The sequence below is a fragment of the Saccopteryx leptura genome, chromosome 3 (genome assembly GCF_036850995.1).
Source record: "Saccopteryx leptura isolate mSacLep1 chromosome 3, mSacLep1_pri_phased_curated, whole genome shotgun sequence".
In the NCBI taxonomy this organism is placed as follows: Eukaryota; Metazoa; Chordata; class Mammalia; order Chiroptera; family Emballonuridae; genus Saccopteryx; species Saccopteryx leptura.
This window is the reverse complement of record NC_089505.1, coordinates 330,727,170-330,754,311: the sequence shown is the minus strand read 5'-3', so window position 1 is coordinate 330,754,311 and position 27,142 is coordinate 330,727,170. Positions and strand designations below refer to the sequence as shown.

The 27,142-nt window shown below is 39.6% G+C and overlaps 1 protein-coding gene and 1 pseudogene across 6 annotated transcripts in view; one reads left to right on the top strand and one right to left on the bottom strand.

Moving 5' to 3' along the window:
- NDUFAF6 (NADH:ubiquinone oxidoreductase complex assembly factor 6) overlaps window positions 1-27,142 on the bottom strand; it is a 52,486-nt gene that overhangs the window by 20,210 nt on the left and 5,134 nt on the right. For 3 of the 6 annotated variants that reach the window (XM_066379161.1, XM_066379163.1, XM_066379160.1), the window contains exons 2-6: window positions 22,672-22,775; window positions 13,480-13,602; window positions 8,692-8,748; window positions 5,062-5,164; window positions 3,487-3,620 (exon numbers count right to left, since the gene is read on the bottom strand). In XM_066379161.1, the coding sequence (XP_066235258.1) occupies window positions 3,487-3,620; window positions 5,062-5,164; window positions 8,692-8,748; window positions 13,480-13,602; window positions 22,672-22,775 (521 nt within the window). Of the gene's footprint in view, window positions 1-3,486; window positions 3,621-5,061; window positions 5,165-8,691; window positions 8,749-12,224; window positions 12,342-13,479; window positions 13,603-22,671; window positions 22,776-27,142 lie in introns of those variants that run through there. The other 3 variants (XM_066379159.1, XM_066379165.1, XM_066379164.1) reach the window with 2 other exon arrangements.
- Window positions 19,698-20,767, top strand: LOC136397502 (polyglutamylase complex subunit TTLL1 pseudogene; annotated as a pseudogene).

Below are 27,142 nucleotides of genomic sequence, written 5' to 3'. Positions count from 1 at the left end.
TCAAGGTTCATCCATGTTGTCATAAATGGCACTATGTCATCATTTCTTATGGCTGAGTAGTATTTCATTGTATGTATGTACCACATCTTCTCTAGCCAATCCTCTGTTGAGGGACACTTTGGTTGTTTCCGTATCTTGGCCACAGTTAATAATGCTGTGATGAACATTGAGATGCATGTATCTTTACATACCAATGCTTTTGAGTTTTTTAGGTAGATACCCAGTAGAGGGTCATATGGTAGTTCTATTCTAATGTTTTGAGAAACCACCAAAATGACATTTGGGATTTTAATGGTTATTTCATTAAATATGTGTATTACTTAGGGTAATATGGCCATTTTAACTATGTTGATCTATGAACATGGAATACTTTATTTCATTGTATCTTTTTCAATTTCTTTCAATAATGTTTTAAGTTTTCATTTTATAGGTCCTTCATATCCTCTTAAGTTTATTCCTAAGTATTTTATTTTTTTGTTGCAATTGTAAAAGGAATTTTTTTTAACTTTCTTTTAAGTGTTTATTTTTTTGATTTTAGAAAAAGAGGAGAGTGAGAGAGCAGGTACATAGGTCTGTTTCTGTATGTGCCCTGATCTGGGATTGAACTGGTAACCTCAGCACTTCAAGACAATGCTCTAACCAACCAAGCTATCTGGCCAGGGCAAAATTAGGTTGTTTTTGAGTTAATTTTCTGAAGTTTCACTTCTGGATTTTCTTTTTCTCTTTTGTTTTCTTTTCTTTTCTTTTCCTTTTTTTTTTTTTTTTTTTTTTTTGAGAGAAAGAGGAAGGGCAACAGATAAGAAGCATCAACTTGTAGTTGTGTCACTTTAGCTGTTCATTCATTGCTTTGCATATGTGCCTTGACTAGGGGGCTCCATCTGAGCCAGTGACCTTTTGTTCAAGCCAGCAACCTTGGGCTCAAACCAGCAAATTCTGGGCTCAAACCAGCAACCATGGGATCATTTTAATGATCTCACACTCAAGCCAGCGACCCCATGCTCAAACTGGTGACCCTGGGGTGTTCAACCTGGTACCTCTGCATCTCAGGCTGATGCTATATCCACTGTGCCACCACTAGTCAGACTGGACTTTCTTACTCATAGCCCCACCAGACCTAAAATGCCTGACTGATAAAAATTCTCACTTGATAACCATGGAGCAATAAAGTAATATTCATTCATTTCAAAGCAGTTACTTGAATTGTTGGGCAGATAAAATGTATTATGCTCACTTTGTTAAAGTGGCGCTGCCCACATGGAGGCCGTTGCCCAGGTGATATTAATGTGTGTCTCTGTGGGCAGGCAGAATCCCTGTAGCCTGGGGCTTGATTTTGGGATTAAGCCTTTCCCACCCGTTTTTATGTGGGGTGGTACAATCCAATCATGCCTCAGAGAAGTGACTTTGTATTAGAGGCTTCCCTATTTTGTATATTGGATTAAGGGTTTGGGACGGAGCGAGAGCTTGCGCTCTTGGTTCCTGGGATGATTAGCATGAGAGAGCAGAGGGAGCAGAGCAGAGAGCAGAAAGAGGCCATGTGGCCAGGAGAAGCAGCCAGGATGGCGGAGTATTGAGTGAGAGACCAGTTTGTGCAGTTTGACGCTGGAGCAGGAAGGAGATGGGGAACAGAGGTGAAAAAGTCTGGTGAGCTAGAAACCTTTGATTCTAGGAAACTCGGATAAGTCAATGGCTTTGTGAGCACTGAATGTGAGTGGGTTTTGGAGCCCAGTGTGTATTTTTACTTGCCCGCCAGGTGCAAGCTAGGATTAAAGACTATGGCCCACCAGTTTGTGGCTCCGTTGTTTCTTTACCGACTGTCCGAATCCAATGCGAACCTGCATGGGCCAGAAGGCTGCTGTGATAGTGGCCCTGGCCCTGCCTACTGGCTTTACATTTGGCATAGTCTGTGGCAGGATTCGGTACAGATCGGCAAGGAGCCTTTGAGAGGTGGAGTAGAGGACTGGCTGCTGTTATGGTTCCCCATGGCTGTCCTTTTGGGGACCATAGGCTGGCTGACCTTTACAGCCATGCGTGAGGAAACTGAGAGCTCTGTGGAAGAGGCTGCTCGGGACCTGCAAACCGAGCAGTGGAAGGAGCTGGAGCAAATGCAGGAGAAACCGATCCTGACCCTGGAGCTGGAGGAAGCGCTAGAGGAGGAGGCCGACCAGGTTCGTGAGATTCACCTGGAAATGGAGCAACTGCTGGAGGAGGATTCACAGGTTCGCGAGTTGCAGATTGCCCTGGATGTTGTGGAGAGCCAGCAGCGGCAGGAGGCCGGGGCTGGGGCTGAGGCTGAGGCTGAAGCTGAGGCCGGGTCCAGAGTTGCAAGGTCTGTGGAGCAGAAGGCGGCGGCAGCCCGGGGCTCGAGCCCAGCAGTGAGAGCTGGTATTTTCAGGTCCTCTTTGGAGGATGAGGAGAATCGGGCTGGAGTTGTGATCTGCAGTCTCCAGAAGATGAGAGCCCAGCAGCAAGGAATACTTACTATGTTTCTGGTAGGTCTGCGATTTTGGGACATAGGCCTGGACATGCTCTCCGGAGCAGAGATGGAAATGCTGACTGCCATTGCCACGTGCTCCTCTTTGGGACAGTGTAAGACCTGCCAGGATGGCAGGAACGAGGGGGGTGGCTGACGCCCCACGTGTGTGGACTGATTTCCTGGACTACGACCGGAGTGGGCACTGGCTCCTTTGTTGGATGGACTTACGGATTGCGGATTTTGGACAATGTGAAATACCCTGATGAGGGTGGGGCGTGGCTTTGATGGAGGCCCTTCCCCTACCCCAGGAAGCTTTTCCTGTGGCTAGAAAGAAGGCCGAGGACATTTTGCGCTTTGGGCTAAGTGCTCAGAGACTGGTGAAGTGTACCTTTGTGATTGTTGAAACTGTATGATTTATGCTGTTGTAACTTGTGTAATGTGCTAATTTCCTTGCACAGGGATGCCAGTGGTGTAGATTGTGGGTAGTAAAGTGAGCATAGGGGTGGATTGTTGGGAAGATAAAATGTATTATGCTCACTTTGTTAAAGTGGCGCTGCCCACGTGGAGGCCGTTGCCCAGGTGATATTAATGTGTGATGGCGGAGTATTGAGTGAGAGGCCAGTTTGTGCAGTTTGACGCTGGAGAAGGAAGGAGATGGGGAACAGAGGTGAATAAGTCTGCGGAGCTAGAAACCTTTGATTCTAGGAAACTCGGATAAGTCAGTGGCTTTGTGAGCACTGAATGTGAGTGGGTTTTGGAGCCCAGTGTGTATTTTTACTTGCCCGCCGGGTGCAAGCTAGGATTAAAGACTATGGCCCACCAGTTTGTGGCTCCGTTGTTTCTTTACCGACTGTCCGAATCCAATGCGAACCTGCATGAGCCGGGCTGCTCTGATGGTGGCCCTGGCCGTGGCTCCTGGCCTTACATGAATACACTCAGCAAAGAACCAACAGATAACATCTTTCCCATATTACTGAGATAAATTATTAGAACATACAAATAACAAGCCTTACCAGCATACAAATATCCATGGGAAGGAACACCCTTCTTCTGCTACCATGATATGGCGTTGCTCTCAAACAAGTGACAATGCCTTGTGCTTTTCCAATGTGACTTGCGGCATGATCTGCATGAAGATCCTTTACACCTATGATTTTAGAAATTAAGTGGAGCTGCTCTTTCCTCTTTAAATGCATAACAAGTCAATAGAAGTAGCAAAGAAAATCACCTAAACAAGTAAAAGTAGTTGTTCATCCTAATCCATCCATATCTGAAAAACAGGATCTATGAGCAAAACTGGAAACAAAAACAAGTTGACCACTATCAAGTTTTTGAACTTCAACTTTTAAATAAAAGAGTTTTCCTCAGACTACAGCATACTAAGAACATATATGGAATTTTAATCACATCACAGAAAAACATTACAAGTCTTTCATTTCTTCTCCTCAGTGCAATTCTACAAATTTTTACTTTAAGGATAAGCTTAACAATTGTTCTGCTCTTTGCTCCCAGCCTTCATTGTGTTGGCAGACAAGTCATTAGATGTGTAGGCAGAACAGGCCTAGGAAATTCAATAGGGACTTATTCTTTTAGGGTGACATAATGGTTTATTACCATCTTCAAATGAATGGTTTCAACCTTGTCCTAGATAATTTCCTCATTATAATCCATTACATTAAGACCTCACCAAATTAGAATAAAGGCAAAGGAGAAGATGTACCATCTAAATTATTTTTTTTTTTAAAAAAACCTTCATGAGGCCCTGGCTGGTTGGCTCAGTGGTAGAGCATCAGCCTGGCATGCAGGAGTCCCAGGTTCGATTCCCAGCCAGGGCACACAGGAGAAGCGCCCATCTGCTTCTCCACCCCTCCCCCTCTCTTTCCTCTCTGTCTCTCTCTTCCCCTCCCGCAGCCAAGGCTCCAATGAAGCAAAAGTTGGCCCGGGAGCTGAGGATGGCTCTGTGGCCTCTGCCTCAGGTGCTAGAATGGCTCTGGTTGCAACAGAGCAACGCCCCAGATGGGCAGAGCATCGCCCCCTGGTGGGCGTGCCAGGTGGATCCTGGTCGGGCGCATGCAGGAGTCTGTCTGACTGCCTCCCCGTTTCCAGCTTTGGAAAAATGCAAAAAAATAAAAAATAAAAAATTTCATGAAAAATTAGAAATATTGGTCTATTTCCTCTCTCTCTTTTTTTTTTCTTTTCTTTTCTTTTTTTTTTTTTTACCATAGAGAAGCAGTATAGACAGGGAAGGAAGAGGAAAGCCACAAGCTTTCCAATTATAGGAGATGCTTACAAATTAAAATTATCAGCAATTCCCAAATTACTAACTATAGCAATTCCATGAGGTAGCTAAAGTACTTTTATTAGAGCCTGAGTATTTTGATTTGTCTGCAAAAAAAACCATGTATTTCCCTTTTTGCCAAAAAACAAAAAAAAGAAAGAAAAAGAAAAAAAAAGCTGTTTCTTTATAAATGATGCAAAGAAAAACTTCAGTGTTAAACTGGTTCAATTGTTAAATTATGAAAAAATATAAAGTATGAAAGTGTTTTCTTTGAAAAAGAGAAATATGAAATAGAATAAAAAATCCTTACCCAATATTTCTAGTGTTAAATAAAGAAGAGAACTCTGTGTGTTTTCAGCATAATTTTCCAGTTCCTGGATATTACGATATGCTTTGTCATCCAAATTTTTTTCCTATAGTCAATCAAAAGGCAAAGTTTGATGAATTACCAAAATTTATAAAGACACAATTTTTTGCCCCAAAATAACTGATTAATAAATAAAATATTAAGTATATATTTACCACACAATAAAATAAGATTAAAATTAAATGTTAAAAGTTCTATACATTCAATCTTACAAATCAACCCTTAAAATAATACCTCAGGATTAAACTCAATGCACAATCACCATTATCATGGGTTGGCATAATTCTGAATTCCTTCAAAAGCCCAAGTTATCATGAAAAACTACCTTTACTGAGCTCTTAAGCACTTTAGACATTATCTTCTTAATCCTAGCATCCCCCTCTAAAATAGGAAAACAATACTTTTCCATTTTGCAGATGAAGAAACTGATTCACAGACACATTAAGCAATATGCCTAAGATCACACAGCTAATAAATAGTGGGGACAGGAATCAAACCCACACATTTGACTGTTAAGCCCATGCTCTCAAAAAAGGAAAAGGTGCCTAGAAAAAGGTAGGAGACTCATAACCAGCCCCCTCCCCCGTGATAAAGGATTGATGAACTAAACACACTGTATTCAAGAAACAGAAAAATTTAAATCCTTGTAAAATTTAGCCACTTTTTATAATAATAAAATAACAAAGACTCAATTGTCAAGGTAATACACACTTTTCTCCTCTTTTTAATCAGAAGAAACTGACACTAGCAATGATCCCAGGGGGAAAGAGTATGTCTAGATCTTCTATATTTAAAAAAACATTGACACATAATTCACATACCATAAAATTTACCTTTTTAAAATATATAGTTCAGGGGTTTTTAGTATGTTCACCAAGTTATGCAACTATCACCACTATCTAATTCCAGAATGTTTTCATCACCTCAAAAAGAAATTCCCAAAGCACTCACTTCCCATCTCCCTTCCCCTTATCTCCTGACAAGCCACCTAACTATTTTGTTTCCATGGATTTGTCTATTTTGTATATAAAATATCATTTATAAAATAAAAATACAATGATATAATGTGGATTTTTGTATCTGAGTTCTTTCAATTAGCAGGTTATCAAGGTTCATCCATGTTAGAGCATCTAGCAATACTTAGTTCTTTGCAATTAAAGAAATTATTAATAATATTCTGTTGTATGAATACACCATATTTTGTTTATTCATTCACTGATAGACTATGAGTTATTCCCACTTTTGGACTATTAATAAATAATGCTGCTATAAACATATGTATTAGTTTTATATGAACATATGTTTTCATTTCTTGCCAGTATAAACATAGGAGTAAAATTGCTGGGTCTGTGGTAACTGTTTAACTTTCTGAAGAACTGCCAAACTATTCTTCCAAAGCAGTTGTACCACTTTACATTCCCCTCAGCAATATATGAAGGATTCCAATTTCTCCACATTCTCACCAACATCTTTTTGTTATAATCAACAGATATCCCAATGGGTGTGAAGTGGTATCTCGTTGATTTACATTTGCCTAATCAAAGATACTGAACATCTTTTTAGGTGCCTATTGGTCATTGGTATATCTTCCTTTAAAAAATGGTTACTTGGCCCTGGCTGGCTGGCTCAGCAGTAGAGCATCAGCCCGGCGTGTGGAAGTCCTGGGTTCAATTCCCAGTCAGGGCACACAGAAGAAGGGACCATCTGCTTCTCCACCCCTTCTCTTCTCCTTCTCTCTCTCTCTCTCTCTCTCTCTCTCTCTCTCTCTCTACTTCCCACAGCCATGGCTTGAAAAGTTCAAGCAAGTTGGCCCCGGGCAACAAGGGTGGCTCCATGGCCTTGCATCAGGCACTAAAATAGCTCGGTTGCTGAGCAACAGAGCAGTGGCCCCAGACGGACAGAGTGTATTGTCCTGTAGGGGGATTGCCAGGTGGATCCTGGTCAGGGCGCATGTGGGAGTCTGTCTGTCTGCCTCCCTGACTCTCAATTAATAATAATTTAAAAAAATGTTTACTCAAATCCTTTGCCTGTTTTTATATTGGATTGTCTTTTTACTGTTGCGTTATTATAAGAGTTCTTTACCAATTGTAGATAGAAGTCCCTTATCAAATATATAACTGGCAAATAATAACTCCCATTTTATGGACTGTCTTTTCACTTTCTGAATTTTTAAACTTTGATTAAGTCCAATCAAATATTTTTTATCTTATTTTTATTAATTTTAATGCAGTGGCATTGATAAATCAGGATACATATGTTCCGAGAAAACATCTCCAGATTATTTTGACATTTGATTATGTTGCATACCCCTCACCCAAAGTCAAACTGTCTTCCGTCACCTTCTATCTGGTCTTCTTTGTGCCCCTCCCCTCCCCCCACCCCCTCTCTCTCCTTCCTCACCCCCTTACTGCTTGTGTTTTTGTTATCATATCTAAAAAATCGCTGCCCACCCTAGCATCACAAAAATTTATGCCTATGATTTCTCTGAACAGTTTTACAAGTTTAACTCTTACATGTAGATCTTTGATCCATTTTGAGTAAATTTTTATACATGGTGTGAGTTAGGAGTCTAAATTCATTCTTCTGCATATGGCTATCTAGTTGTCCCAGCAATATTTGTTGAAATGTCTATTCCTTCCCCATTGGATTATCTTCACACCCTTGTCAAAAATCGATTGGCTTTTGTTAAAAATAAATATGCTGGTTTATTATTGAAACCCAGAAATAAATATGTGGGTTTATTGTTGAACCCTCAATTCTAGTCTGTTGATCTATATATATGTCAATGCTATACTACTACCACACAGTTTGAATACTGTAACTTTGTTAAGTTTCAAAATCGAGAAATATGAGTCCTCTACTTAGTTCTTTTTCAAGATTGTTTTGGTGGTTCCCTTGCACTTCCGTATGAATTTTAGGATCAGCCTGCAAATTTCTGTAAAAAAGCCAGCTAGAATTTTTATAGATCAATGAGAGGAGATTGATCCCAGTCCTTTACTTTTAAATATCCCTCCCTGCAAATGCCAAGTGCTATTTTTCATTAAACAGAAAAGGTATCTCTGTCTTGAGTTCTCCAATTTTGTCATATAAATAGGAGACACCTGAAAAATAGATTTTCTTGGTGCTAACTAACTTTATAGGTCAACTGAGCAATTTTTCTTAATGTTGAAGTCATTATCTCATTTTGATTTATATTATTATTACTATAGCTTATGGTTAATAATAAATTATATTCACATAAAGTTAAGTAAACTTACATTTTTATGACAACAGTGCATTATAAATATCAAGCCAATGAGGACACTGAGCCAACAATGTGTCAGAAAGATTACACAGGTTAGCACAGGTCACTGAGCAATTTGAATGCTTGGCTGGAACTAGAATAGAACTCAGTTCTAAGAACTTACATAGGATTACATTCACTAGAACCATTAGACTTCCCATATTCCCTCTACCATTTGGACAGAGATCCATGTACATAATGATATGTGTATGACTTTTCAAGTTTTGATGAAAAATTAGCTTAAAGATTAAAAAGAAAGGAAAAACTTACTATGAGCAATTTCAACTTACTCTTTCATCAATGATTTTCATAAGCCATCTTTTAGTCAGATTATGTCTTTTGACAGCCTAAAAAAACAAGTTATTTTCAATTTTTAGAAAGTACTAGAAATTACTTCTGCAGACCTAAATAAAATAAACAAACCAAATACAAAACTAGGTAAGGGAATATTTGTAATAACTCCTCACCAGTTAGATAGTTATGTTAAGAAAATACAAGGGAAAAGAAAATGTCCCTAGAAAACATTTCAAAACATTTTCAAGTAAAGATAATATATCTAAAATGTTCCCACTAATCTGTTCATTTTTTAGACTATTAGTAATTGAACAACTTCACTTTAAAAAAATAACAAAACAAGAATACCAAACTTCTGTTATATGATGTACCCTGACTTCTATGCTTATTACACACAAACCTCTTTCTATAGGCTAAAGATTCTAATGAACGAAGATAACCACTTCTCCAAAAATAAAAGAGTAACTAAACCTTCAAAGAAAATAATCTGCAAGTCACAGTACTAGCAAGTAAAGGCATTCTAGTAGGAAAGAACATACCTGTTGCTCAGATCTTAGTTTCTAAAAGCATTTCTCTCAAAAAAACAGGGCTCTAGAGAAATGAGTGATTTCTAGAGTTGGGGCAAAGGACATTCAAGGAGAGTCTAGAATCTTTTATTGTGCCAGAAAATAGAAAGTGCTCAAAAAAATTATGGGAGGCATGTCATAGGAAAACAGGAGCCAGTTTGAAGGGGTTCCCTCTGTCCAAATCTGGGACCAAAATAATTAAGTAATGAATTATAAACTACTGAAAAAAAATACAGAAATTCATTAGTCTGTAACAATAATAAGTAAATAAATACAGGAGAGAGAGCTCTTCCTTTTAGTAGAGTGCCAACTGGTAAATGTGGACAGAGTACTAGGCTTGGAAAATTATCATTTTGCAATTGTAACAGTACTGAATCAGACAAGAACTATCAACAAATGCTAAGTTTCAGGGGCAATTAATGAGTAGCAGTACATTCACATTCTCTTAGAGTTGCTAGGGGAAATATAATTGCACACTGGATTGATTATAAACGGGGAAAGCCAGGCAACAACTTGACTGGGTGATGAAAATTAACAATGCCAATAAAGGACAGAAGCACAAAATGTGCCTCCAGATATGATATCCTAAGAAGAAGACACTGTCTATGCAGTATTATGGCCAAGAATGTACAGCCGGAATCTAATCATGAGAAAACATCAGACGAATCCAGAATAAGGAATGTTTTATAAAAAACAAAAACAACCTAGAGGGGCTATACTCTTTAAAAAGTGTCAATGTCACAGAAGACAAAGAAAGGCCATGGAAATGTTCCAGATTAAAGTAGACTAAAGAGAAATGACAGACAATACCTGACCCTAGACAGGATCCTGTACTAGAGAGAAAAATACAACCGTGGGCATTATTGGGTGAACGGACAAAACTGGAATACGAATGGAAAATTAGATAAAAGTGTGATAGCAAAGTTAAATTTACTAAAGTCAATAACTGCTCTGGTTATATCAGAGAATGCTCCTATTCTTAGGAAATATTCATTAAAGTTTTAAAGGATATGTAATTTACACTAAAAAATGATTCAGAAAATTAAAAAAAATGATTCAGAAAAAAAACTAAGAGTGTGAGAATACATATAATCTATTTACATATCTATTGAGAGACAACACAAGCTCACCTGTATACACAAATGAGCGGTACAAATGACTAACAAATGGGAAAAAAGTGTTAACAATAGGTAAAAGGGATAGAGGTATTCTTACCATACTATTTTTCATTTTGAAACCTTTCTGAATGTTTGATAAGTCTTAAAAACATTGTTTTCTTGCCAAATCAACACTAAGTATGATATATTTTCACAACAGTTATAGTACTAAAACATAAAATTTTAGGAATATCCTATACTCTGAAACATCATTGACAAACAATATATAAAGGCTCGCTAACAGACTCATCAATACACATTTATGTGACAGAGGGTGAGATTATGAAGAACAGAGCCCACTGTGGCTGGCGGAAACCTAGAAGAAGGAACAGGGCTACATGAAGTTGGTTTCCCAGCATCCTAAGCACTGCCAATGTTACAAAGCAGGACTCCCCAAAAGCCTCTCTCCTCAGTCCCAAGAGTCAGCTGGGGATTCTTCAATCTTAACAGAATCCTGCTGTTGTTTTATTTTCTACGTGTCTGAATGAGGCACGTAGAAAATAATCTGTGTAATCATATCATCAAACACCATTCCTGGACCATAAAAGTACTCAATAAATATTTCACCACTGAAAAGTCGGACTCCTATTTACTCAAGGCTGAAGTAATAGCGGTGGCAATTCCTTGACCACAAAATATAGTCCTTCTGTCTAATTCTGAGGGAAATCAGAAATCAAGGTAAAAAATAAATATGTGTAAGAAGCTGAATAAAGCATTAACACTTTGGAAACAGAAGTCAAACAGAATGAAAACCTCAGCTATGAATATAAATTTAAACTGCAATATTAATAAACAGAGAAATGGAGAATGCCATATGAACTGTATAAGAAATTTCAGATAGGCCCTGGCCGATTGGCTCAGTGGTAGAGCGTCAGCCTGGCGTGCAGGAGTCCGGGGTTCGATTCCCGGCCAGGGCACACAGGAGAAGCGCCCATCTGCTTCTCCACCCCTCCCCCTCTCCTTCCTCTCTGTCTCTCTCTTCCCCTCCCGCAGCAGAGGCTCCATTGGAGCAAAAAGATGGCCGGGGCGCTGGGGATGGCTCCTTGGCCTCTGCCCCAGGCGCTAGAGTGGCTCTGGTCACGACAGAGCGACGCCCCGGATGGGCAGAGCATCGCCCCCTGGTGGGCGTGCTGGGTGGATCCCGGTCGGGCGCATGCAGGAGTCTGTCTGCCTCCCCGTTTCCAGCTTAAGAAAAATAAAAAATAAAAGAAATTTCAGATATTCAACTATTGTGTACCCTAAAAGCACAATGAAACAGTGCAGCAGGAAAGTGCTCTCTGGAAAACACACTGTCCCATCACCCATTTAATCTAAAGAACCACTGGAAAATTTTACTGGACAGTGGTACAATAAGCATATGCTCTTGCAGAAGGAGGGACATAGAACATACAATGAAGGCAAATGCTCTGAACATTACCTGCTTATTTTAAATATTCATATTAACCTTCAGCACTGGTCATATCTAAAAGCTGGCCAACATTAATCATCAAAATTTAAGCAGCTATTATAAAACTGGACAAACTGGCACACATGTTAACATTCTGTAATTCAGATATGTCTTCTAGTTTTTTTCAGAAAAGTAAGATAAATTTGTGTTAAAGGAATCTAAGGTCTTCCATGATATTTCCTGACTAAATCCAGAACGTTCAGTCTAAGTCTTAGCATAAACCTCTCCTGCCATCAGGTTTGTGTTTAAAATAATAAAAAGAGTTTCTGGATTTTAGAGAAACTTCTCTGAACTGAGTCACCTAGATTGGAGTTACTGAAGTGGAATGAATAGAGGTAAACAACTGATCTAATACTCACAGCTTCCCATCCACATTTTCTTCTCAGTCCCCGGGGGGGGATGGGGAGACTAGCTTTCCATCCTTACTGAGGCTCAGAGACGTCAATCTGGGGCCCAGACACAGGGTCTGCCTCTGTTGGTGCACAGACCTGAGAAGAGGTGTACCACTGTCAGGTCTGTCAGTGGCTCCTGTTACAGAAACTGGTTTTTGGCACTCATTATATTACAATGGGGACATAGATCAGAGACAAAATGCACCTAATTCCCTTCCTTCATTCATAATTTAGCATATTCTAAATTGTGCATAGCAGTTTATGAATGAGGGTTCCGTATCGCTGCTTTAATGTGAAACTAGTTACTACATACATCTAGCTATACAAATAGTTCTAGCCTATAGGTTTTTATTCTCTAATACCTAAAATTTATCAATGAATACTCAACTCTATCAAACTAGAAAGGCAGTTTTAAATTTGTGCTTGCAATAGTGAGAGCACATTTCTCCACAGATAGAACAGAAAATTTACCTGCCAATGCTTCAAAATGTGTGGGATTTAAATTCTGCAACCAAATATGTGGAAAATAATTTATAACAAAGAGACCAGATCCCTCTTTTTTCCTTTAATAAGGAAATTACTCCACCCTGCACTGTTGGCTCAATGGTAGAGCTTCGGCCAGGTGTGTGGATGTCCTGGGTTCAATTCCCAGTCAGAGGCTACCATCTGCTTCTCTACCTCTCCCCCTCCCCCTTCTCTCTCTCTCTCTTTCTCTTCCCCTCCTGCAGTCCTGGCTTGCTCAGTTGGCGATTGGTTCGAGAGCACATAAGCTGAGCACTGAGGATGGCGCTGTGGAGCCTCCATGTCAGAAGCTAAAAACAGCTGGTTGAGAGCATGGCCCCAGATGGGGGTGGCAGTGTTTCGGGATGGATCCTGGGTAGGGTGCATGCGGCAGTCTGTCACTCTATTTCCACTCCTCTCATTTGAAAAAATGATGGGGGGGGGGGAAGATACACCCAAGATCTGTGTCAATTATTAGTGGATGATTGTTAATTCTTCTCTCCAAACTAACTTATACTGCTCACAAAAATTAGGGGATATTTCAAAATGAATATGAAGCTATAAAATAGCCCCTAAATTTTGTGAGCAGTGTATATCCAAACATTACATGAGCCTAAGGATATTTTCAAGATAAACTGCCCATCACTATTCTCCAAATTGCATAAATGAAAAAGTATGCTCAAATAAAATTCTTACAAATTAAAAGTAGGAACTTTTTTACCTTCCATAGTTCAATGGCCACAGGTTGATGTGGTGGATTGTCGCTGTATATATCATCCAAAGTTTTCTTCCAAAACTGCATTCGCATCAGTCCAATTGTTTTTTCAGAAATTGAATCTTTAATCTATAAATAGAGTTTAAAAACTTTAATAATTGCACTGTTTGCAGTCTCAAAAATCAGTATTTATGACTGAAAAATCACATAATTCAGCCAAAAACTAAGTTCAATTCTATACATTTGTTTTCATTTTTCCTTTAAGTTAAAATCTTATGAGTTTCCTAAGTAAAAGCTGCAAATTATTTGGCGCTTATACAAAAATATTTTCCAGGTCTGCATTCAAAAATAGGAGATTCCAGAAAACAAATGCAAGAAAAGAAACAAAAGAAGAGATGGGAAATTTTGTTTAAAAGAAATTTAAGAGCTAGCAACCAGTCATAAACTGTAGACCTTATTTGAATCCTGATTTTTGCCCGACCTGTGGAGGCACAGTGGATAAAGCATTGACCTAGAATGCTGAGGTCACCAATTCGAAACCCCGGGCTTGCCTGGTCATGGCACATACATATGGGAGTTGATGCTTCCTGCTCCTCCCCCCATCTGTTATCTCTCCCCACCCCCCACCCCACCTCAAAAATGAATAAATTAAGTCTTTAAAAATATGTTAAAGAGAGACACAACTGGGAAAATCCAAACACTGGGTGTTGAATGATTACTATTAAATTCTTAATGTATGATCATGGATTTTCATTATTTTTTAAGTGAGTTATCTTTTAGAGATACATACTGAAATGTTTACAGATGGAAAAGCTTATCTAAGATGTACTTCAAAATAACCTGGAACCAGAAGGATATGCAAAAGATTATGGGTGAAAGGTGAGGTTGACTACAAAGCGGCACATAAAGGAATGTTCTGATTGCTGGAATCGTTCTGTATATGACTGTGGTGAATATGCATTTTTGAAAACCTATAGAACCATACACCACAAATGTACATTTTATTGTATGTACATTTTATTTTATCTTTTGTGAGAGAGAGAGACAAGAAGGGAGAGAGATGAGAAGCATCAACTCATGGTTGCAACACTTTAGTTGTTCACTGATTGCTTCTCATACGTTCCTTGACCTGGGGTTCCAGCCAAGCCAGTGACACCTTGCTCAAGCCAGCTACCTTGGGCTCAAGCTGGTGACCACGGGTTCACGTCTATGACCCCACGCTCAAACTACTGACCCTGTGCTCAAGCTGGATGAACCCGCGCTCCAGCCGGTGACCTTGTTGTTTCACACCTGAGACCTCAGCATCCCAGGTTGACACTCTACCACCACCACTCAGGCTGTATGTACATTTTAAATAAACTCATTCATTCATTCACCAAGTAGTTATTAGACAGTGTCCCTCACTGACTACTAATTAAGAATGGCCTGATCAGGATCATGCAATAATCACCAAAGTATGCTAAATCTAGGGGGTAATTTTTTAAAAAATTGGGATATAATTGATATGTAACAGTATCTTAGTTTCAGGTGTACAACATGACTTGATATAAGTTGTCAAATAATCACCACAATAAGTGTAGTGAACATCCATCACCATACAGTTACAAACTTTTTTCTTTTGATGAGAACTTTTAAGATCTACTCTCTTAATACTTTCAAATATATAATACTAGAGTATTGCTAAATATAGTCACTATATTGTACAGTACATTCCCCAGAACTTATTAATTTATAATGAAATTTATACCTTTTATACCATTTCACCCACCCCTGCCTCTTGCAACCACCAATGTGGTCTGTATCTATGAATTTGGGGGCTTTGTTTTATTTTGTCCTGTTTTAGCATCTGTATAAGCCAGATCATACAATATTTTAGTTTTTCTGACTTACTTCACTTAACATAATTTCCTCAATGCCTATCTATGTTGTTACAAAAGACAGAATTTCCTTTTTTATGACTGAATAATATTCCAGTGTGTATCACATTACATCTTTATCCATTCTTCCATCAATGGACACTTACATTGTTTCCATGCCTAGGCTATTGTAAGTAACACTGCAATAAACAAGAGGGTTCATGTATCTTTTCAAGTTAGTGCTTTCATTTCCTTTGAATAAATATCCAGAAGTGGGATTGCTGGGTCATGTGATAGTTCCATTTTTTATTTTTTGAGGAACCTCCTATTTTCCATAGCATCTGCATTCCCACCAACAGTACAAGGGTTCCATTTTCTTGACATCCTCACCAAACTTGTTATTTCTTGTTGTTTTGATAATAGGCACCCTAACAGTTGTGAAATGGTATCTCACTATACTTTTAATTTGCATTTTACTTCTCTACTATTAGTGATGTTGAGTACCTTTTTATATACCTGTTTGCCATCTTTGTGGTAAATTTTCACAAAGATCATGGTGTTAAAATGTCTCTTCATACTTAACAAGGAAAATATATTAATGTTTTGACTGGTGACAAAATTAGTATCACCAATAAGAGGCAGAGAGACATTTCATGCCTCCTTCTGATTCTTGAAAAGGACACACACCACTTAGGTTCTAAGTATTAGGCTAGAAATGCATAACATAATTATAACATAAAAATAAAACAAACTTCAAATGAGACACTTTTTTTTGGCAAGACAGACAGATAAGAAGGGAGAGAGATGGTGAGAAGCATCAACTTGTAGCTGCAGCACTTTAATTGTCCACTGATTGCTTCTCATACATGCCTTGACTGGAGGGTTCCAGTCGAGCCAGTGACTCCTTGTTCAAGCCAGCAACCTTGGGCTTCAAGCCAATGACCAATGAACTCCAGCCAGCAACCATGGGATCCCACACTCAAGCTGCTGATCCTGCACCAGCCTGTGCTCAAGGGAGCAACCTCGAGATTTTGAACCTGGGACCTTCGCATTCACTGCACCACCACTAGTCAGGCTAGTAAAAGAAACAGTATTGTTTTTAAAAAGACAAAGAAAGGCTGTGAACATGTTCCAGACTAAAGAAGGCTAAAGAGGCATGAAAACAAATATGTGATCCTAGACTGGATACTGTATAGGAGGAAATGCCATAACGAACATTATTGAGTCATTTGACAAAACTGGAAACCCAATGGTGAACTAAATAAAATTATTGTATCAAGTCAAATGTACTCAAATTGATAACTGTACTAGTGGCTACATAAGAGAATATTCTTATTCTTATAAAACACACAAATTTATAGGGATGCGGGCCATGGTATAGTCAAGTTACTCTAAAATGATTCATTAAAGAAATATGGGTGTGGGCGTATTCATACAGACAAAATGATAAAGCAAATGGGGCAAAACAGTAATAAAGTGTATACAGGTAGGCTTTGTACTATTCTCACTTCTGTGTGTGAAATGATTTCCAAATAACAAGTTAGTTTTTTTTAATGGTCTTGGTGCTAGATGGGTCTCAGCAATGTTTAGTGTTCAGATTCCAGTGGCATATGGTCTATTCTCAATGCACAAATCAAAAGTAATCCTTTTAAAACATGGCCAAGAGGTGATGTCCTTCTCTGCTCAAGTCTCCAATGGTTTCCATCCCACTCAGAGTAAAAGTCAAAGTGACTGTAATGGTCTCCAAGACCTTGCCTCTCTGGCCCAGGTACTTCTAGCCCAATCTCTCCTTCCATGCTTCCCCACCCCACCTCACCCCACTCTGTCCAACAATTGCCTTCTTTTCTGAATGTCATCAGGCACACTTGCAACTCAGTCTTTGCACTGCCTGTTCCTTGTCTAAAATACTCTTCATCTCTCAACCTTGCCGCCTTCAAATCTTTGTGCAAATGCCACCTACCCAGTGAGGTTTTTCCTGACCTCCACACATGAAATAGAAACCTGGGGCACCCAACCTTCCCTGTCCCCATTAATTTTTCCCACAGTACCTGTTTCCACCCAACACATTACACAATACTTGTTTGTTCCTTGAGTTCAGGGAACTTCACTTGTTTTATGCAATGCTATACATAAAACAGTGCCTAGCATATTTTGGACACTACTTGTTAAATGAATGAACAAATAAGACTGTGTGTGCAAAAAAGCAGCAAGAGCCTGACCAGGCAGTGGCGCAGTGGATAGAGCGTCAGACTGGGATGCAAGTTCAAGATCCAAGTTCAAGACCCCGAGGTCGCCAGCTTGAGTGCGGGCTCATCTGGTTTGAGGAAAAGCCCACCAGCTTGAACCCAGGGTCGCTGGCTCCAGCAAGGGGTTACTCGGTCTGCTGAAGGCCCGCGGTCAAGGCACATATGAGAAAGCAATCAATGAACAACTAAGGTGTTGCAACGCACAATGAAAAACTAATGATTGATGCTTCTTATCTCTCTCCGTTCCTGTCTGTCTGTCCCTGTCTATCCTTCTCTCTGACTCACTCTCTTTCTCTGTAAAAAATAAATAAATAAAAATTTAAAAAGGCAGCAAGACAGTCCTACCAAGTGACAGAAAATTCGGGGAAACCCTAAGAGTTTATTTATCAAATATGGAATTTTAATCATTTTAAATTGACTTAAGATACTGATAGGTAGTTTATACCTGAAAAGGGGTAAGGTGAAAAATATGGACCCATGACTTCTAAAAATATACCAAGAAATTATTGGTTATGCTATGGTACGTTATGTTATGCAGATTCAAAGTGTCTAACCTCAATTGTGCCTCAGTGCTATATTTGCATATTTTTATTCACTTCTCATTCAATTCCTATCATACTAATTAGAGAGGCCATGCCAAAATGTGCCATTCTCTTCAAAACTCCAAACTCTACCCTGCTCCCTCATTCTAAATAACTGACCTTTCCATTTAAAATACTAAGAAAGTCAAGGTCATTTTATTTCACCTCCCTCATTTCCATCCTCTATTTCCATTCATATTGTATCAGCACGTGTTCTTCCCATTCTAAGAAAATGAAGGGTCTCTCCTTCCTTTGTAATTCTTAGACTAAGTGAGTTAGTATGATCTAAGGTCTGGGTTGGTTATAATTGCTTCCATTCCGCATTTCACATTAAAGCTAAACACTCAAAAAGAGCTTTGACTGAGTTCTGATCAAGACAGTGGAGTAGGAAAATGCTGCTCTCACCTCCTTCCATGACAACATCAAAATTACAAGTAAACTACAGAACAACCATCACTGAGAGCCACCTGAAGTCTAGCTGAACAGAGTCCTATATCAAGGATATAAAGAAGCCATGACCAGACTGATAGGAAGGGTGGAGACGTAGAATGGGTCACACACCTACATGTGGCAACAAATGAACACAAACAAAAACTTACAGATACAGACAACAGCACAGTGGTAATCAAAGGGAAAGAAGGGTAAAGGAAAGTGGTAAAGAGGGTCAAATAATATGGTGACAGATAAAGATATGAGCAGGAACTTTCTGTATTCTGACAACCCTTATGTACCAACAAGAAAAATAAAACTCTATGAATGTTTACCAGGTAGCCAAGATGTTTAATCTGATGAGGTCAGAAGTATTTCCTGACATTGAACAATATCAGTGTCTCTATAAAGTGTTATTCAGCCTTGTGAGCACAGGATAGGAAGAGAATCCGTCCACCTCTCTGGACAGTAATGGCAAAGAATGGCCTAATGGTAATATAGCCAAGAGTTTAGAATCTTTAGTTTAAAACAGAGAGGGGTGAGGAATGTCCATATCTGAGCATTGTTTTCCTCTTTCTAATATTAGACTAGAAAAATCAGTTCAGTTTTTCTGTTATCTGTTTTCTTTCCTATCACCTGACAGTAACTTTCATTACATAGGATTCTGCTGCCAAATTTATATCATTAATAATGTGTGCCTTTTTGCACAACTTCCTGTAACTCACTTATTGTGTTTAAACTAAAATGATTGAATTTTACAGTATTTCTAAGAATAGAGAAAAAAAAAAAGGAGATATAACTTTGGGTGATAAATACACAATGCAATATACAGATGTGTATTATAGAACCATACACTCAAAACCTATATGATTTTAGGCACCAGCCATTGCATCTTTGGTTGCCAGGGAACCACCCCAAAAGTAGGCAGGACAGTGGCTGGGCAAACTCCTGCAAGCTCAGAGTGGGACTGGAGGCAGGGAGCCACTCAGAGATGCCCTGCTCTGCATTCTACAGCCATGGAAGAAAGTGACAGGGAAATAATCTGACATCAGGAAAGAGCCCAGACAAGAGTCAGTGAAACTAAAGAGAAACTGGACATTCCCACTGACTCCATGTACAGATGGATTATAGCAGGAATAGTGAAATGAGTTACTGATATTGAGAAGTGAGTGCTGATATATAACTTTGAAAAGACAGGATGGGCCAGGTGTCAGAAAAAGAGGACTGGCATTTTTACTGGGTGAGTGTGCAAACCATCCAAAATGTCTTCAGTGTCAACACTGGCTATTAGTTCTCAAGAGATCAAATAGTCAACCATTTTAGGAACCACTATAAACTGACCCAGAGGATCTGATGGTAAAAAATATTTTAAAATATAGGAAAGAACTAGAGAAAGAAGGGAGTTTTCTGGCATACACACACACAAAAAGAATGGAAACTACCTCAAAAGAGCTGATAGGACAGCAAAACATCACTCATGTCTCAATCCACTAAGGAAGCCTATGTGATCTTTCTCTGTATCAACAACCTGTTACTAATCAGTGAGAGCAAGTTCAACCTGCACCTGTATGTCCTGGGGGCTAGTACCACCTGCTGAGCTGTACCATGTAGAAGCCTGGGCATTGCTGCTTCTGCATAGTACACCAGGACCAGCGAGCTGGTCAACATGTTCACTCATCTCACCAACGCTAAGGAACACAGGGCGGACTACAACCACATACATGGGGGCAAGTGAACTGTGAACAACCTGCGACTGTGCCTGGAGAGCACCTGAGGCAAGCAGGTAAGCAGCAAGCTGTCTGACAAGGTCCGCTGGGTCACGGTGCAGTTGCTGAAGGCCATGGCGCCAGTGATGAGCAATGACAAGCACTGTTTTACTGCTACAGCTACAACATCATCATACACAATAAGCTGAAGCCCTGGCTGATCATGGTTAATGTGTCCCCATCTCTTACCTAGCACCTCCAATAACTGAATCCTTACGTATAACCTAACTAATGACACCTTTAACGCTGAGGTCCCTAATGGAGACTGTAAATGAAACAAATCATCCCCCCAAAACGTTTGTGGCAATTAGGAAATTCTGATAGAGAGCTGAGAAGTCATTCTGGCCAGTCACTAGGGTCCAAAGGGGGCCTAATCAAAAGACTAAGGGAGAACTGTCCTCACAGTCTGGAAGTGACCACCAGTAAAAGCAAAACTCAACCTCGACCCCACCAGAACCACTCATTGCTCCTGGGCCCTCACTGAACACCTATTTTAAAATTTCCTTTTTCTAGAGCATTTTTCCTTTCCTAAGCCTTATAAATAAAAGCACTTCTTTGAAAGGTTAAAAAAAAAACCCTGTATAATTTTATTAACCAATGTCACCCCCCAAAAAGTTAAAAACTTTTTTTTAATTGGGAGAGATATCTTGCCTGCAGAGGTCTCCCCTAAGGAGTGATGAGTCCCAGCCCCACAGTAAGCTCCCAGTCCAGGGTTCCAGTGCCAGGAAGAGAAGTCCCCGTAACCTCTGGCGGTAAAAACCAGCAGGGATTGTGTCCAAGTGAGACAGAGGGCTGCTGGAATCCAAGTAGTCCCTCTTAAAGAGCCACAATCTGGATCTGAGCTCCACCTCTGGGGAAAAGTTCAAAAAGCACCAGGGACACATGATCAGGAAAATAATTTTCTAGCTTCAGGACCAGAGCTAAAGGGGCAACTTTCTCCCAGAAAGAAGTGCTAACAGAAGCCGTTGTGCCTTTGCTAAGCCCTCTCCCTGCAAGTGCAGGCAGGCACCATATCTGAGTCTCCATCAACCTGCCTAACATTGTTTGCCCTGTCCTGGTGATTCCCTGAGACCGGGCCAACTTTCCAGCCCACCCAAGTCGCATCCAGTGGCTTTTCCATACCAATAGCCTATTTTGGCTTGTGCTGCAGACAAACGCCAAACCAGCAGCATCTGAACTCAGCATATCCCATACCTCCTGTTAAGCAGTCCCAAGCCTGGCACTAGTAGCAGCCAGTTGGCAGTGTAGCCTCTCCCAGGCACCTCCATGCCCAGCACAAGTGGAAACCATCTGAAGATACTTTGTAGCTCATACCAAGTAGCTCTGACCATGGCCTAAACCTACCAAGAGGCCTCAGAACAATAAAGAAGAATGAAATGTTGTCATCTGCAACAACATAGGTGAACCTAGAGCAGCGGTTCTCAACCTGTGGGTCGCGACGCCGGCGGGGGTCGAACGACCAAAACATGACCAAAACACAGGGGTCCAATGGCTTTAGGCAACCCCTGTGTTTTGGTCGTTCGACCCCCGCCGGGGTCGCGACCCACAGGTTGAGAACCGCTGACCTAGAGGGTATTTTGCTGAGTGAAATAAGTCAGACAGAGAAAGACAAATGCCATACGATTTCACTCATACGTAGAATCTAAAAAACAAAATAATGAACAAACAATACAGTAACAAACTCTCAGAGACAGAACATTTTGATGGTTACTAGATGGGGAAAGGGTTTTGGGAGGGATGGGTAAAAAAGGTGAAGGGATTAAAAAGTACAAATTGATAGTTACATATAGTCATGGAGATGTAAAGTACAACATAGAGAATACAGTCAATAATATTGTAATATCTATGTATGGTGCAATACAGGCACTAGATTTATTATCAAAGTGATCACCTTATAAGTTATATAAATGTCTAATCACTATGTTGTACCCTTGAAACTAATATAATATTATATGTCAACTGTAATTTTTAAATAAAAAAAATTTTTTAAGTGCTTTTAAAACCGCTATGTGGGAGAGGATAAGCAGAAATACTCTGATTAACCTAATTAACAGACAAATAGGCAATGTTCATTGTACAGTTTTATAATATCCCTACAAAAAGAAAAACAAATTCCAGAATGGTATTTACAGAAAAAGTAAGTTCATTAGCTACTTTTATTTTAGAAAATAAACTGTTAAGCCTAAATAGGGGGGAAAAAATCACCAGCAGAGACCTTAAACCCATCCAACATATAAATTACAGCTATATTTCTTTATTGTTCGGCATTAAACACATTATATCACCATTTTTGCAAATAATCTTTAAGGTATTTTAATACCAGCCTGAGCCAGTTCCACATTGAAGGCTCTGAGTGCAAAAGCAGAGCTTCTGGATTCTGAAGGAAGCAGCAGGGAGCACAAGTAGCCTTCATAATCTCGTTTCCTAAAACAAATAGGCAAAAAAAGGCAGTTACTTTTGACTTTCAAACCACGCACAAAAGAATACTGATCAGAATTACCTGAAAACAATGAGGCTTCAATTCAAAAGAGGACTCAAATTTCATATATTCTATACCTGTTTCCCTACAATTACTAAAAATATATCTACCCACAATCCCAGACCAGATCAAAATAAAAAATAATTAATCTCTATTAATTTATTTTGACTTATGTAGTACTTATAATTTTAATTATTTCAGAATCACTTTATGAGAATTCAAATAAGCTACCAAAGTAGAAATCAAGAAAATAGTTTTAACAAGTACTGGTATGAACTCACAGTTTTTCATACATAGATAAACAGATAAGACATACTGACAGGAAACAATACAGGGCTGGGGGTGGTGTATGCTCAGGTGTATACACACACACTCACACATACTACACTTACGCTTCCTAGCAGTGTCTGCTGAGAGAACCTAGCAGCAATGATATCCCTCCCGGTCCAGCCCAGTATCACTGAACACACCTAACATCTAGATCAGGGGTCCCCAAACTACGGCCCCCTGAGCCGCATGTGGCCCCCTGAGGCCATTTATCCACCCCCACCGCACTTCTGGAAGGGGCAACTCTTTCATTGGTGGTCAGTGAGAGGAGCATAGTTCCCATTGAAATACTGTTCAGTTTGTTGATTTAAATTTACTTGTTCTTTATTTTAAATATTGTATTTGTTCCCGTTTTGTTTTTTTTTACTTTAAAATAAGATATGTGCAGTGTGCATAGGGATTTGTTCATAATTTTTTTTTATAGTCCGGCCCTCCAACGGTCTGAGGGGCAGTGAACTGGCCCCCTGTGTAAAAAGTTTGGGGACCCCTGACCTAGATCATGGTTTCTAAATAGCTTTCTCCACTGAAAATAAATAGGGATCCTTAGAGGAATGACTGACTCCACACCTGGGGCAGGGAAAATACAAGATAAGCCTGAAACATCTTCTTGAGCAGAAAGAAATGTTGAGCAGGAAAAAGGAAGGGGCTTGTCAAAGGACAAAGAAATTGACAAAGTTCTCTTTAGGTAAGTCTGAGATAATTTCAGCATCAAAAAAATAATGATAGTAACAGGTTGTAACAGGATTCCATGAGTCTATGTCAATATAAAGTAAAGAATAATAAATAGGAAGAGAAGGAAACATTTAACAATCTGTACACCATCTGATAAATCTAGAAGACATGATGTTATCTTTTTAAATCATCATTTGATAACTAAAAAGAAATAACTGATTCAAGCAAAAAAATCAAATTCAATAAATGTCTGGAAATGTTAAGTAGGTAAAAGTTGGATAGAAATGGGATATTTACACAGTACTGAAGTATCTCCTCAAAAAATATGTATCACTTACTAATTAACATTTTTTTTATGACAGGAACAGAGAGAGAGAGAGAGACAGATAGGGACAGATAGACAGGAAGGAAGAGAGATGAGAAGCATCAATTCTTTGTTGCAGCACCTTAGTTGTTCACTGATTACTTTCTCATATGTGCCTTGACCAGGGGGCTACAGCAGACCAAGGGACCCCTTGCTCAACCCAGCGACCTTGGGTTCAAGCTGGTGAGCTATGCTCAAACCAGATGAGCCCACAATCAAGCCAGCGACCTCGGGGTTTCGAACCTGGGACCTCTGCGTCCCAGTCAGATGCTCTATCCACTGTGCCACCTCCTCGTCAGGCTAATTAACATTCTTTTAATTAAATTTACAAGGAAGAAACCTAAAAGACACCTTCTCAACCAAGTAATAAAAATTTCACACCACAGTAATACGATAAATCAATGTCATGTCCTTCTTATTATTATTGATTGATTTGAGAGAGAGAGAGAAAGGGAGAAAGAGAAACATCAGTCTGTTGTTACATTTATTTATGCACTCATTGGCTGATTTTTGTATGTGCCCTCACTGGGGAACAAACCCATAACCTTGGCATATCAGGATGACACTCTAACTAACCAAGCTTACCCAGCCAGCACACTATGTGCTTCTTGATATAATGCTGAGAAAAACACAGCATCATTTCTATAAAATACCTGCCAAAAATGTATAAATCATGAGGAAATGTTAAATAAACCAAAATTAGGAGTCTACAAAGTAACTGGCCTGTTCTCTTTAAAAAATGTCAAGCTCTGGCCCTGGCCAGTTGGCTCAGCGGTAGAGCGTCGGCCTGGCGTGCGGGGGACCGGGGTTCGATTCCCGGCCAGGGCACATAGGAGAAGCGCCCATTTGCTTCTCCACCTCCCCCCCCCCCTTCCTCTCTGTCTCTCTCTTCCCCTCCCACAGCCAAGGCTCCATTGGAGCAAAGATGGCCCGGGCACTGGGGATGGCTCCTTGGCCTCTGTTCCAGGCGCTAGAGTGGCTCTGGTCGTGGCAGAGCGACCCCCCGGAGGGGCAGAGCATCGCCCCTGGTGGGCAGAGCCTCGCCCCTGGTGGGCGTGCCGGGTGGATCCCGGTCGGGCGCATGCGGGAGTTTGTCTGACTGTCTCTCCCCGTTTCCAGCTTCAGAAAAATACAAAAATACAAAAAAAAAAAAAAAATGTCAAGCTCATGAAAGATAAGGAAACACTGAGAAACTATTACAAATTAGAGAAGACTAAAGAGATATGACAACTAAATGTAGCACATCATCCAGATGTATGAAAGACATAACAGAATAATCGGTAAAATTAAAATAGATTCTGTGGATTATATGTTAATATTGGTCAATTTCAATATTCTGATTTGATGGTTATACAAAAGTTATACAGGAGAGATTCATGGTATATTAAGAAATACATATTAAAATATAAAGAAGGAATGGGACATCATGTCTACATCTTATTCTCAAATGGTTCAGAGTGTTAACAATAAGGAAATTTGGGTAAAGAGTATATTGAAGCTTTGTGTACTATTTCTGTAATTTTATGTAAATATGAAATTACTTCAAAGTAAAAGTTTAAAAAATATAATCCTTACTACAGTCATTCTAGGATGACTGAAGTATAAAGTACTTACCAGACTGCCTGTCAACTAGGCTACTTTCATTGTAATATACTGGAATCTTACGAAAACATTATTTCCTATTAAATAGTATTCATTATGAAATGGGAAAACTTCATTCCATGGACTTTAAGAAAGTTCAGACTGCTCCCACTTTGCAATTGGTTCATAACAGAGAACTTAAATGCCTTCTAGTCATTCCCTCACAATTTCCCTCAACTTCCATGTAAACAAAAGGAAAAGATCCTTTAGCTCTACTTAAAAAACATAAATCTCACTATAAGGAGTTTCAGCTACAAAATGGACAGTGTGAGTAAAACAGTTCTATAGTTTTTATTTTTAAATGTGTAAATATAAATATAAATATTTTTAAATTTTTTTATACTATAAAAAGTCTCTGAACTTCAAGGGCCCTGGCCAGTTGGCTCAGTGGTAGAGCGTTGGCCTGGCGTGCAGAGGTCCCGGGTTCAATTCCCGGCCAGGGCACACAGGAGAAGCGCCCATCTGCTTCTCCACCCCTCCCCCTCTCCTTCCTCTCTGTCTCTCTCTTCCCCTCCCGCAGCCAAGGCTCCATTGGTACAAAGATGGCCCAGGCGCTGGGGATGGCTCCTTGGCCTCTGCCCCAGGCGCTAGAGTGGCTCTGGTCGCAACAGAGCTACGTCCTGGAGGGGCAGAGCATTGCCCCCTGGTGGGCAGAGCATCACCCCTGGTGGGCGTGCCGGGTGGATCCCGGTCGGGCGCATGCGGGAGTCTGTCTCACTGTCTCTCCGTTTCCAGCTTCAGAAAAATACAAAACAAAAACAAAAAAAACAAAAAAACCCAAAAAAGTCTCTGAACTTCAAGTGTTTAAAAAACTCAGAAGTTACTATGAAAACAGTGGGAAAACACTGAATATCAGAATCAAAACTACAATTTTAATTTCTACCACTCAACTAGTTACTGACATAAATGATACCAGCCGTGTTTATTTCCTAATTTGCAAAATGAGGTTTGATAACCTCCGACTGCAAATCTCCTAAAAACAACCAATATGTGAAGTCCTTTAAGTTTCTTACAGGGAACTGAAAAAAAGAAATAACAATGTAATACAACTGTAACAAACTTTGGTAAATAAGATATTTTACACAGCTAAGAGTTGGCTCTGTTAACAATTATTTTTTTTAATTTTCATTGGAAATGTTTCTAAACAATATTACCTACTTCCTTACATTAAAAATAGGATATACTGATTTATCCATTTCTTCATCACTCAGGATCATTGTTATAAACACCAATTATTGGTATGCAAGATATCCTAAGTGGCTAATCAAGGTCCACGTTACCTAAGAACTGTCCCTGATAGAAATGCCA